Source organism: Pinus tabuliformis, chromosome 7 (genome assembly GCF_031772625.1).
Source record: "Pinus tabuliformis cultivar Carrire ecotype Pingquan chromosome 7, CPIR1, whole genome shotgun sequence".
NCBI classification, from domain to species: Eukaryota; Viridiplantae; Streptophyta; class Pinopsida; order Pinales; family Pinaceae; genus Pinus; species Pinus tabuliformis.
Genome location: NC_142293.1, coordinates 1,756,190,897 through 1,756,205,203, shown reverse-complemented (window position 1 = coordinate 1,756,205,203; position 14,307 = coordinate 1,756,190,897). Strand labels below are relative to the sequence as shown.

The following is a 14,307-nucleotide window of genomic DNA, read 5'->3' as shown; positions in this document are numbered from 1 at the left end:
AATTGACAGTAAGCATGATGCACCTAAAAATCCTTGCAATGTTGCCCAAAATCAGAGCCCATTGATAATTTCCAGACAGGAATCTGGTGGCATGAATAATATTGGATGCATTTACACTTGGCATATTACATTTTATTAAGTAGATGGCACTGGATATTATAATTATGATCATGGAGTATTTAATTACTTTTGGCTCTTTTGCTGGAAAAATTAATGCTATAGAACTCTCCATTTTTGTGTACATGATATTGCAAGTTTAGAAATGTTTCCATTTTAACCAGTGGGTCAAACTTAGAAAGGAAAAATCATGGCTACATTGGCAGGCTTGACATTATATGACTTGTAAAATTACATTTTTTTATTTGATTCGGCCATCAGTGAATGTGTTTAAAGTATTTGTAGACAAGAAATGTGTATTTGGTGAAAGTTAAGTGTTCTTGGACATGAATTGTGAATTTAGTCTAAGGGTTGATAAAATGCATGAGGCTTTGTCTTCTTATTATCATCTCTGCTAAAAATATAAATGTTGGATTTTCACATAGAGGTTTTTCCAACACTTTGTTTTGGAGGCCATCCATGTCTCTGAATCTAAAATGCCCATTGTCACAGAGAGTTCTTCTCGTACTTTCTTTTTGAATCCATCTATGTCGAAAAGGTATTTATCTTCAACTTGTCTTCATTGATAAATACACACGGGTGAAATAATTAATGTCTACAAATATAATAATCTTTTTCATGCCAGAAGATAACACAAGACTTTAAAGGGTTATCCACTGAAACTGTACAAGTCATCATCCTTTTCATACCTGAAGATATAAAACACTTTGAAGGGTTACCCATTGAAACTGTACAAGTCCTTTGCTTGCAGAAGGGTTCTGGCATTTTATTACAGGAAAAGGATTTTTATACTTGATCCATGTTTGTTCATAAATGTAAACCTGTGAAATCACTATGGTATACCGCTATAATGGTCACACATGGATGTCTGAAAAACATGCAAAAATTACAATATGTCTGTATTTTTTGAAAAGTTGAATCTATTTGGTAGAATGGAAGAGCAAAGGGAAATTTTGATGTTTATCAACTGACAAAAATGTTAGACTCCATGTGGGTATATGTATCTTAGAGATTCCTTTTACTATTCGAAATGCAATTTCAAAACAAAGAGATTATAATCTATATAGACATTCAGGGTGAAAAGGATGTTTCTGATATATAGGAGAAGACTTCCTTAGTAGAGGGAGATTCGAGGTATCCCAAATTTTTATGCAAGGCATTTAGAACCAAATAAGTATGTCCAGGATGGCATACCCTTGGGCATATCGTTCTCTGTGCAAATTATTTTTGAGTGTGAGTGTCACATTTGGTTCTGTTGGCTACAATTCATGTGTGAGAATGCAGAACTTTGGCCCAATTCGTTAGGAAAAGACAAAAGTATGAGCATTCTTTTAATGGAGATAAGTTTCCCTAGATATTTCAAATTGTTTAAGAGTGCGTTGTGTGTTCACATGTAAATTCGAAATGAATTATATCTACCAAAATCTAAAGAACATTGTAACTTCATTACAGATGCATAAATCTTATGTTATTTGCAATACAAGATTATTCTGCATCGCCGAAGGAATATCAAATTGGAGTTTTATTGAATTGGTATGATTCCAGTAGGATCTATTGGCTACCAGTTCTAGTGTTTGTGGCCATGGCCTCATTGAAAATATTGTTGGCTTGGGGATTACGACCCAGATATTCCCAGGGGCTTGTACCATAAGTTTTGTTAAATGTTTAGCAGCCCTCCAAGACAGATTCGTGCAAATGTTGATAAGCTTCCAAGTAGACCTTGTCTACTATCAGGAGCAGGAAAGGCCCACAAGGTTGCCGATTTTCACCCTGCACCAACAGCTTCGGAATGCCCGTCAAGCAGTACTTTATTTTCATGGTATCTGCATGGTCTAACTGATCAGCTTCTTCTTGTTCAGTAAAAACGCCATAGGAGGCAAGGAGCCTCAGAATTATGAAAAGGTATCCGACATCCACGTGCGAATGTGAATTACTAGTCGATGAGGAATTAGCAGCAACAATGTGAAAAACAATATGCTCAACCGAAAGGGCACCTCCGTTGCCTTGTGTGGCGATAATGTCAGGAATGTTGAGCAACACTGCTGCTCTCAAAGCCAGGGGCTTGATGGAAGACCATATCATCTCATAAAGATGGATATTAAAGATAAAAATTAAAAATTAAACGTTATTTTTTTATTTTTATATGCATCAAGTAAATATTTTTTTAATAAAAATAATAAATTGAATTTTTTATTGATATATTCTTAATATTTTACTTATCTGTAAATTTGTCTATTAAAAAAGTTATAATTGGATGCATATTTTAATTTTAATTTTAATAATTATGTTATATATATTGAATTTTATAATAAATTTTGTGAAAATATGAGTTTATGTAATTTTGGAAATTTTGTGTGAATAGAAATTTTTTTAAGGATTAATTATAAGTTTACTGTTTGAATCTATAATGTATAATCACATTTTTTTCAAGTTTTAAGTTGTTTTTTTATATTGAATTGTAAAATAAAGAATATTAATTTAGATAAAGAAGCTTTAGAATTTTTTTATGAAGTGGAATTTCTTTAAGAATTTAATGCATGTTTAATGTTTGAATTTAAGATTTCATTTTCTTTAGGTTTTAAGTTGTTTTTATTTATATTGAATTATAAAATAAAACTTTTGAGAATATGAATTTATATAAAAAAAAAACATTGGAAAATTTATATGAAGATTGGTGAATGTTTTAGGCACACTATGTATAAATGGAAACGCCTTTAGAGGTTACTCACAAAGAAATTTGGTTTGGAACAATTACCACATGAGGGAGAGTGAAGGGTTCAGTTTAGGCGATGAAAGACAAAGGTACCATACTGAGGTGATGAAAGACAAAGGCACCATATGATGGTGGAGGGTTCAGTCTGGCTTCTATGCTTGGAGATTGGTGAATGTTTTAGGCACACTGTGTATAAATGGAAATGCCTTTAGATATTACTCACAAAGAAATTTTGTCTGGAGCAATTACCATATGAGGGTGATTACCATATGAGGGGGAAGGATTTAGTTTGGTTGAGGCAATGAAACAAAGGTACCATATGATGGTCAAGGGTTCAGTCTAACTGAGACTATGAAAGACAAATGGAAGAGAAAGGAGTTCTGATCTGGGATGCAATTATCAACGGAAATAAACTCTTCGAATTGTCAATGAAAATAAACTCTTAGATTGAGCACTTGGGAAGGAAGTTGCACATGGCTCTTTTTTGAGTAGATTGTTTGATTGTATTACATTTAACATTAACATTTTTTTCACTCAAATTGGGCTATAGTTAGATCATGTAACATATCACATCTTTTTTCATTTATGCTCTTCTTCCATATGCACGACTTATGGCGTTTTCTTTGCAACATCTGATGCAAATGCTAGTTACATATCATCTCTTCAACTCCATATTAAGTAGCTAAGAAATTATATATCTACTTCATACTAAAAAGTAAATTAATTTTTTTGTACTAAAGTTGATGTAAAATTAAGGTGCAAATTGAATTATTTTATTTATGGCCAACATTGATTTTTTTTTTTGTTATTACTATATTTTTCAATTTGTTAATGTAAGTATTATTTTATTATTATTAAATTAACTTTACGTGACAACATCTCCCTCATATTTTTGGTGGGCATTGATTTTTTTTGGTTATTATTATTTTTTTTAATTTTCTAATTGAAATATTATTTTTATTATTTTTAAATGTATTTTTGAATAACTACTTTTCTATTATATCGTGCATCAATCCCTTGTCTCTTAAGTGTTATGGCAAGATAAGACTAGCTTGTCATACATAGCTTGTTAGGATGGCAATTATTATTATTATTATTACTAATTATAAAAAAATGAATGCATGCACTAAACTTATATACATTTTAAAAACATGTCAAAATAAAAATAGGTTAAAGCAACAATAAGCAAGAAGAGTTTAATGCCATAAATTATAATTTAATGGAAACCTTATTTCACATATGTGGAAATGATATTTTTTTAAATTAAATTGAAAAGTAAAAAAAAAATAGCTACTTTTGACATAAATCTCAACCCTATATCCCCAACTATTAATAAAATATTCCAAATGTATTTTGTGGAGATTAATTCCTACTATCCATCTAATAATTATTAATTAAAATTTTAAAAACCTTATGTCAAAATAAACACAACTATTCGACTCAAGAAACATATCAAATTGTCTTTCCAACTTTAAATTAGTTTCTTTGATTTTTCAAATATATATTAGTGTCTTAAACTCGAGTTATCTACTACCAATCATCTGGGTAAGGAACATGTCAGTGTCTTTCTGTTATAATTACGCTGATAGGAATTTATCTGCTGGGTTGGGGTGGCAGACACCATTCACCCCAACCAATCGCAGGGTTGCATTTTCGTTCGCCTTTGTCCAACTAACATTTGACATGCAGCTATTTCTTGTTGCTTTGGTATCTCAATCCTTATTCTTCTTCTTCTTCTTCTTTGGCAAGGGTTCCTGGTCATCTTCTTCTCTCGCTGGAAGGACGACCTACATCAAGTTCAGGTTCGAAGGCTCCACTAACCTCCACCATCTTCCATAGCAGGCGATGTTTCACAACCTCAGCTTCTCCCTCAAAGAGCTCCACCAATGTCAATTCGTTTAGTCCATGGTTTTTCCCTACATAGGACTTGAACCACCTCCAACCAAGAAAATTTGAACAACGCCTTTGTAATTCAAAATCCTTTTGTCAATAGAGGCTTGGAGGTGGGCGAAATCGACCAAAACTAGAAATTTATTGGCTCCCCAACCTTCTAAGAGATGAAATGGTTCATCTTCCTCGTGACTTTGTTTGTCTTTGTTGCATGCAACTAACAAACTAGAGAACTCAAACAAAAAAGTTAACAAAATCAATGATGAATTATATAGAGAGGAAAACTACCAAACCCGCCATCCAAGAAATGACCAAAAAGGTTTCCCCTCTTCCGTCTACCTCTATTTTTATTTTTACTCTTTTCTATTTAAGATATGTCGGGTTCGAATCCATGTATTTGTTTTGGCAGGATTGTGAAATAGATGGACTAAACAAGCAACTGGAAGAAGATTGAAAGACGATGGAACCGTTTCTTCTCTAACTTCAACAAGAACGAGCCAAACGATTGGAATGGAGTGTGAGAATGCATGGTTGAATGACCAGGTTTTCATGCTTATGAACATGCTCAATGATGATGATGGGGTTGATGATATCAAGGGCTTGCATGTGATGAGCCTCGGTATTGCAACAAGAATGTTGCAACTCCCAAGGCTACCGACTTTAATTATCAACCCGGGGTTCGTACAAACTTAAGAGGTGTCGGCACTATATGTGTGGCATACAATGTGTCCTTCCTTTGCTGTCATGATGTAATGGAGTGCATGTACTGAAGTCAAATCCTAAACTAATTGCAGAAAATGAAATGTTTGAAATGGAACCTTAACCTATTGCAAGAAAGAAAGTACAAGGAAAGAAATTGAAATCAAATGCTAAAACACACCATTTTCTAACTAACTTCCAAGAAAATATGCTTTGCAATAATGCTAAATTATCATGAATGAAATGTTACTATCTAAGCATGGAAGTAAGAAGCATCAAGCATCACTAATGTGCAAGTAAAGGGACTGAAATAAATCTATTTTTGTCTTTTTGTCTTTTCATACAAAATCAAGTATGCAAACTAATTTCCTTTGGTGATGTGGCAACTGAATTTAAGGATGTTGAAGGTTGGATGGAAGGGTTAGGAGATAGTTGGATGGTGTGGGAGACCCTTGGGAGGCTTTTGGTGACTTATTAGAGGTTTTCCATCAATTCGGCCTCAAAACAAGTCGTTTCAGGAAAACCTACAAGATGTACTAGAAACCTACAAGATGATCTAGTAGGAATTACAGGAAATCTACAAGATACAGCCGAGAGCAAAATGTGAGGTGTTGGAGGTGATCGGAGGCTTAGGAAAGGTGTGTGATGGGTGGAATGGAGTGGGAAAATTCATAGGATCACTCAGAACTCAAAAGCAAAGTCGGGAGATGGATGGATTCGCTCAAAAAGCTTGGAGAAGTTTCCTTGTGAAATGATGAAATTGGTGAGGGTTTAATGACCAAGAAAATCAAATCCAAATTGGATGGGACAAATATTGTTATTAACTAGGATGTCTTAGGTCCCTATTCCAAGTGGAATCACTCAAAAAGACCTTTGTTAACCCATTCTAAAAAAAACAAAAAGAACATTACTAGTAAAAAATCTAGAAATTCGAAAACTAGTGAGCTAGTAAATCTAACAAATGCCTGACCAAATCAAGTGCAAATGCAATGGAATAATTTTTGTTATGAACTAGAATGTTTTTTTGATCTAATTCAAGTGGAATCAAGTCGATTGAAGCTCGTTAGCATGCTCTAAAAAATAGCAGAAATTTATTGTTCTTTGCTAAAAGGAAGGTCCAACAATCTAGATTTGGGAATAAGAAGATTAATCCACGCATATCAATGATTACTATGAACTTCCAAAGCTTTTACAATGATGAAACAAGACTTGTGATCCTGCAAAAGAACTTTCATTAACCAGTTAACTCAGTCCTAAAACAAGAAATCATTAATACTAAATGCAGAAGTAGAAAGAAATGAAAACTAGAGATGCATGTGAATAAGCAATGAAAAGAATGAAATAGAATGATACAAAAGGGCTATAAAGTTCTTGGGATGGCCAAGCCCAAGGAAACTCAGAGACCTATGGAGGAGAACAAGATTTAGAAGCTGAACATGACACCAATCTTCATTATTTTCATCAATAGAATTACATCCCTGCAAGAAAATACAATGGAGCTGCAAGAATACAAGCTCTCTCCACAATAAAAATTAATGAAAATCTATCCCTAGAGGAAAATTCGACTTGGTACTTATAAAAAATGATTAGGAATCATTCCCCATGAATGGAGGAAGCTTTCCCCACCAAAATCCCTTGATTAGTGGATCTAGTCCCCAATACTAGGAATTTGCATTAAATGGCAGGGAACACATTCCTAGATTTTTTCAATCATTCCCTAGAGGAAAATTCGACTTGGTACTTATACAAAATGATTAAGAATCATTCTGCATGGATGGAGAAAGATTTCCCCACGGAAATCCCTTGATTAGTGAATCTACTCCCTTGATTGGTGGATCTTCTCCCTTGATTGGTGGAACACATTCCTAGATTTTCTCAATCATTGGAGTTCCACAATTTGTGGCATAATTCCATAATATCTTGTTGACTTATCATTTATTATTGATCCTCCAATAGTAGGGAACAAGTCCCTAAATTATCTCCTCCTCTAACTCTTCATAATCTACCCAATATTCTCATAATATTCCACAAAAAATAAATAATATTAGGCACAAATATTCAATTATTCATAAATCTTCCTAATGAATATATTAAAGTTAAAAATAAATTATCTAATGCAAAAATAGAGGTTTAATGTGCTGAAGGATGGTCATGGGCCTTAATTTATGTTTTAAATTAGAGGCATGGGCCTTAATTTATGTCTAATTTAGAGGCCCATCATACCCCCCTACTGAAAGTGTTGCTCATCATCTGAGCAACTTAGTGACCTCATTGTGCCTCATCCATGGCCCTAGTGGCCTCTCTCTTGTGCATTAAGACTCTTGGTTGTAAGCATTGCAAGGACAAGGCAAAAAAAATATTTGTGCAAAGAAAAATCCTTGTTTCTTGAGACTATTAGTTTGCCTTCTTCCCCTTATTCAAGATGGTTATTGATTGTTTCTTTCAGTTTGGGAAGGTCTTCCACACCCTTATCAACATTCTGCTACCTTGTTCCACCATTTATTTTCCTTAGGACTGCCTCCTGTAGGATTTCTGGGTCACTGTAATTCATACATGATCATCCTGTAGAAAACACAGTCCCTTTGTAAACTGAAGTAAAGGAGTGGAAAAAAATGACATAAATGGTGGATGAATGAATGGTAATGAGTGGTAAAATAAAAATGTGAGTGACAGGGGTCTCTTTGTGATCCTCCTTTTCTCTTTGACCGTCCTTCTTGCTGGCCTGCAAATGGAAATTTCATGAAAATGGAGAGGATGATCTCTTTGTTTTTTTTTTCGAGAATGAAATAGGATGGATGAATGATGAATAGATAGTGAATATGAAGTGGATGGAGGTCTTGGAGTGTTGTGGTGACCTTGGCCTTTGCAAAAATTTCTTCTTTTAACTGTTGTCCTCATTCCTTGAAATGATCACCCTTCATAATTTGACTTTCCAACATTGCATGAGTGAAGGAGTGAGTTGCAATTAACTAGCTGAAGGCAGATGAGACTACCAACCAATCCTTAGCTTATAAAACCTCATCTCTCATGCATTGACAACAAATTTCTGACTATAATATGCTCAAGAGAATAGGTCAAGAATATTGCATACTTGTACCTACCTGATGGTTGTTGGAGAGACATGCATGCTGTTGCTGAGTTGATATTGATGTGCAGGTGTTGGATGGTCATGCTGATGATCCTGATGCTGTTGTTAAGCTCTTGAGGAGCTTCTTTGACCTCTGGATCTCCTTTAAAACTGCTCACTGCCAATCTTGTAGGTGATGTTTTGTATCCTGTAGGTTTATAGGACAATGACTTGTTTTGTCCATATCTCCCAAACGGTAGACTGGATTAAGCTGAAACTTTTTGAGCATGTTGCCATCATCATTATGCACCTCCCCATAGACAAATTTTGGTCAATGGATGCACGGATCTCGAAAAAAGCAAAAAATGGTTGAAGGTGATGGAGGTATATTTCTTGGAAAATGTGCACTGGAATTTGTTGAAATTTCTTGGGCATGTTACCATCATCTATATGAATCTCCCCATGAAATAGTTTTTTAAATGGATGCACGAATATTGAGAAAATGCAAAAATGGCTGAAGATGACGGAGGCTAATTTCTTGGAAATCGTGCACTAGAATTTGTTGAAACTACTTGAGCATGTTACCATCATCCATATGCATCTCCCCCTGAAACATCTTAGCAAATGGATGCATGGTTTTCAAGTTATGGCAAAAACAAATTTCTGCTCTATGTATTTTTGTATCTTGTAGTAAAACAGAGCATCCTGTAGTTTTTTAGGACAGCAAGCAAACTGAATGGTAGAAGCTTGAGAATGATGGGTGGATGGTGAAAATAGATGAGGGTGATGGATTGGCATGGCCTTGGCCTTGTTGGAGCATTTGAGCAAAGGAGGAGAAAGTCAAAATTTGACTTCTTTTCACTAGGCTTGACCAATTTTCCTTTTGGTACCAACTTGTTCTTGTTGCTTGCAGATGTTGGAGAGTACATGCATTTATCAAAGAGATGCATGGAGCAAGGATTTCTTTTAATTTTTTTCTCTTTTTTCTTCTAGGCCTACTAGCCGCCTCAATGAGGTTTTCAACTAGTAGGTCTGCCTAGGTGCCTCAAAGGAGGTTTTCAATCAATGAGCCAATCCGAGGCGCCTCAAAAGAGGTTTTCACCTGAGTTTTTTTTTTTTTTTTCTCTTATTTTTCATTTTTTTTCTACCCTACCCTACTTGAAAAACAAAATCACTTTCAAGTATAAGAATACTTCCAATGGAGCCATGTGCACATCAAGATGACAGAAAAATTGATGTGTAGGCTTGAGATGTATGCTTTGACATTTACCTGAATTTGAGAGATCAAATGATTTGACTTTGATGATATCAAGCACAATTGAAGAAGAGGGTATTGCTGCAACTTAATGACTGTCTGGAACCATATTTCAATATAGTTGTGATGCCCCTGGTCCACTTGTTGATTTGGATCATTCTTCATGTCTTCTTCTACCATGACCTTCAAATATTCCTCTTTTTGCTGATTGTTCTCTTGAATACATGGAGGATTTGATGGTAGCCATGAGGGAGTTCTCTCGATCTCTGATTTTGATGTCTGCTCTTCATCAATCATAGCCCATGGTTCTGTGGTCTTCTTATTTGAATCTTCTTCTTTTGGATGTGGTCCTTCAATGATATCAAGATGATCTCTTTTTTGCAATACTCTTCCTGAGCTATGGTGAATACCATTGATCTCAAGAGGAGATGTTTGGAAGTGTTGTACCTCAGCATTGTAAGTGGGTTGAGCTACTTCAATGTGTGGGTTTGGGAATGGTGGTATAGGTAGTTGAGTGGGAGTGTATATTTGAGATGGATGTGGATGGGGTTGTGGTTGTGGTGGAGGTGAATGGTAAGGATAACATGGAGTTTGGTATGGAGGATATTGAGGAATATATTGAGGATATTGTGGATGGCTCCCATAAGTTCCTTGCCAACCTTGTTGCCAAGATTGGTTTTGGGGTTGAGATGGCCAATGTTGCCAAGGAAAAGGTGTGTTCCAATTACTTTGAGGTGGATGTGCATAAACTTGAAATTGTGAATTAGGTTCTTACATCATATCAGGTTGCTGCCATGGTCCTCTTGGAGCTACATAACATTGCTTCATTGGCAATTGACTTGCTCCATTGTCCTCTTGGTGAACTTCCTTCAAACTTGGTAATGAGGAGCAACATTTAACATCATGTGATTTTGGATGGACAACACAAACATCTTATTTTTGCTCATTTTGTATTCTTAACATTTCTACTTGTTTGGTTAGATTGCTAAGAATTTTTGTTTTAAAGTCATCAAACAAATTTCCAAGTTTAGCTTGACTTACCGATCTTGACACTGATTTACCTACTCTTGCTTTTCCTCTTGATACATGTTTGCATGTTTCACAAATTTCCTCAAATGATCATTGATATACATCACCTCTACTCATGAGATTAAGGAGATCAATCCACTCATCCATAATTGTTCTAAGTAAGAGGGGTTTTAGCGTGTCAGATCCTAAATGATGTAGTTTTTCCCTCTTAAGATTATACATGAACCTCTCTATTAGATCCTCTAGACTTTCATCTTCTCTTTGATTCATTCTAAAGATTTCTTCTTTAAGATCACGATCTTTATATTTTTCTAGAAATATATTTTGCATATCATTCCATGATCTTATTGAATTAGTCCCTAAACTCATGAACCATTTAAGAGCTCTATCCTTCAAAGTTCCCAGAAACAATCTCAGTTTTTGAGTTTTTAATAAGTAACCATAAGATCTACAAGCAATCTCAAATTCAAAGAGAAAGGTTTCTGGATCTTCTAATCTTAGACCATGAAATTTTGGAAGAAAAGAGGGAGGGATGTTCTTCATGTGCACACTACCATCAGTATCTTGAATGGGAAATTTGAGAGGATCTTCCTCATTGTCATCATCTCCATCCATTTCTTCTACATTCAGTCATCTTCTTCTTCTACCTACAAAAGTGAATGACGATATGGCTCTTACTACACCATCTGATCAAATGGGGGGGTGAGTTGGTGTCGGAAAATTTTGCTTTTGTTTTTATGATTGAATGAAAACTATAATGCAATGCAATTTTCTACTTTTGAAATCAAATATGCCTAATGATTTTTTTTTTGTTGTTGTTGCAAAAATTAAAAAGAAATGAATCAACTAGGGAAGAAAACAATGCATACTTTGACACCTCTTTGGCAATGGCGCCAAAAAGTGATGAGCCTCAGTATTGCAACAAGAATGTTGCAACTCCCAAGGCTACCGACTTTAATTATCAACCCGGGGTTCGTACAAACTTAAGAGGTGTCGGCATTATATGTGCAACATACAATGTGTCTTTCCTTTGCTGTCATGATGTAATGAAGTTCATGTACTGAAGTCAAACCCTAACTAATTGCAGAAAATGAAATGTTTGAAATGGAACCTTAACCTATTGCAAGAAAGAAAGTACAAGGAAAGAAATTGAAATCAAATGCTAAAACACACCATTTTCTAACTAACTACCAAGAAACTATGCTTTGAAATAATGCTAAATTATCATGAACCAAATGCTACTATCTAAGCATGGAAGTAAGAAGCATCAAACATCACTAATGTGCAAGTAAAGGGACTAAAATAAATCTATTTTTGTCTTTTTGTCTTTTCATGCAAAATCAAGTATGCAAACTAATTTCCTTTGGTGATGTGGCAAGTGAATTTAAGGATGTTGAAGGTTGGATGGAAGGGTTAGGAGATGGTTGGATGGTGTGGGAGACCCTTGGGAGGCTTTTGGTGACTTCCTAGAGGTTTTCCATCAATTCGGCCTCAAAACAAGTCGTTTTAGGAAAACCTACAAGATGTACTAGACACCTACAGGATCCTACAAGATGTACTAGAAACCTACAGGATCCTACAAGATGTACTAGAAACCTACATGATGATCGTGTAAGAATTACAGGAAACCTATAGGATACAACCGAGAGAAAAATGTGAGGTGTTGGAGGTGATGGGAGGCTTATGAAAGGTGTGTGATGGGTGGAATGGAGTGGGAAAATTCCTAGGATCACTCAGAACTCAAAACCAAAGTTGGGAGATGGATGGATTCGCTCAAAAAGCTTGGAGAAGTTTCCTTGTGAAATGATGAAATTGGTGAGGATTTAATGACGAAGAAAATCAAATCCAAATTGGATGGGACAAATTTTGTTATTAACTAGGATGTCCTAGGTCCCTATTCCAAGTGGAATCACTCAAAAAGACCTCTGTTAACCCATTCTAAAAAAATAAAAATAAAAATAAAACATTACTAGTCGAAAATCTAGAAATTCGATAACTAGTGAGCTAGTAAATCTAACAAATGCATAACCAAATCAAGTGAAAATGCAATGGAGTAATTTTTGTGATGAACTAGAATGTTTTTGTGATCTAATGCAAGTGGAATCAAGTTGATTGAAGTTCGTTAGCATGCTCTAAAAAATAGCAGAAATTTACTGTTTTTTGCTAAAAATGAGGTCCAACAATCTAGATTTGGGAATAAGAATATTAATCCAAGCTGCTCAATGATTACTATGAACTTACAAAGCTTTTCCAAGGATGAAAAAAGGCTTGTGATCCTGCAAAAGAACTTTCATTAACCATTTAACTCAGTCCTACAACAAGAAATCATTAATATTGTTAGGATATTCCGACACATAGGAAATAGTTAAGTATAACTTGGTCTAGTGTAGAGTTAGGTAAAGTGTGTTTCTTTACTATATACTTTTGTAACTTACAATCCGACGGTCACGATATGTTCTAGACATGAAGTGATCCGACAGTTCATTCTCTCCTCGGTATTATTGATACTTGATCCGTGGCTTAACACCCGATTGGTCCATGATCTCTATTTAAAGAGCATGGAGGGTCATTTGTGGGTTAACCGTTCATGAGAGAAGGTTATGTAAATTTTCATTATTTTATTAATAAATTTCCTGAAGTGGCTGCTTTGGCTCAGGCCGTGGACTGTTTCCCTCTTTGAGGGTTTTAACCACGTCAACAATACTGGTGTATTGATCTGTGATCTGTTTGTGAGCGGTGTCCTTTGGTGTTTTGTTTGAGGAACTTACCCTGTAAATTCCTACATGGTATCAGAGCTATTTGAGGGCCGCATCCATTGGTGATCCAAATCTGAAGCCGGTAGAACTGCATTCGACTGTCGTTTCTTAGATGTACTATTACTGAGTACTTTCGGGCAGAGAGGACTACTCTATTGTGTTAAGAGCATCTGTTCCAGTGAGGAACCCCTTTTGTTTGACACGAAAAGGTTTCTAGTAGCCCTAGCTACGTCATTTTTAAGATCTGGAGCTATACGGTGTTTATTTGCAGTTTTTAGTTATTTTCTCTTTGTTTATTTCAGTTTATTTAGCTCTTTTTTTTAATTACCGGATCTAGCTTTCTCAAGTAAGCACACACCCCAAAGCTTCAGTGACAAAAAAAAAAAAAAACCTTTTCCTCTTTTCCAAAAATTACTAACCTTGTAATTTAGCTCACTTGGTCCAAAGCTACTTTATGAGAGTAGAGGTCTTGAGTTCAAGTCTTTCTTTTTGTTGAGTTAATTAGATTAAGTTTGGAAAGGGGGCGAATTTTTTTTAAATATAACATTATCAGTCATTTTCGCACATTCCCGCACTTCGTCGGCATCTTCAACAACTTTTCTTCAAAAAGCCATAACTTCTTCATCTAGAAGCCGTTTTCAAAGCTGTTTTTTTTAATCAGCCTAATTTTTCAAGATCTTTCCATTGGAACACTTAGTTTCAGCATATATAGCTTCAATTTGTGTTAAAATGGAAATTCCATGCCAAGCCAACTACTTCTAATGGTGGTCCTACATTGTGG

The 14,307-nt window shown here is 35.2% G+C and overlaps 1 protein-coding gene across 1 annotated transcript; it reads right to left on the bottom strand.

Annotated features, from left to right (window-relative positions):
* Positions 1-1,782: 1,782 nt before the first annotated feature.
* LOC149255381 (caffeic acid 3-O-methyltransferase 3-like) lies at positions 1,783-2,199 on the bottom strand. Its single transcript, XM_089455022.1, has one exon. The coding sequence runs from the start codon at positions 2,197-2,199 to the stop codon at positions 1,783-1,785; it is 417 nt and encodes a 138-aa protein (XP_089311148.1).
* Between the last annotated feature and the right edge of the window lie 12,108 nt (positions 2,200-14,307).

Excerpts from the sequence above, each read along its gene's own strand:
- LOC149255381 (XM_089455022.1), bottom strand. The coding sequence starts at position 2,199 with ATGATATGGTCTTCCATCAAGCCCCTGGCTTTGAGAGCAGCAGTGTTG.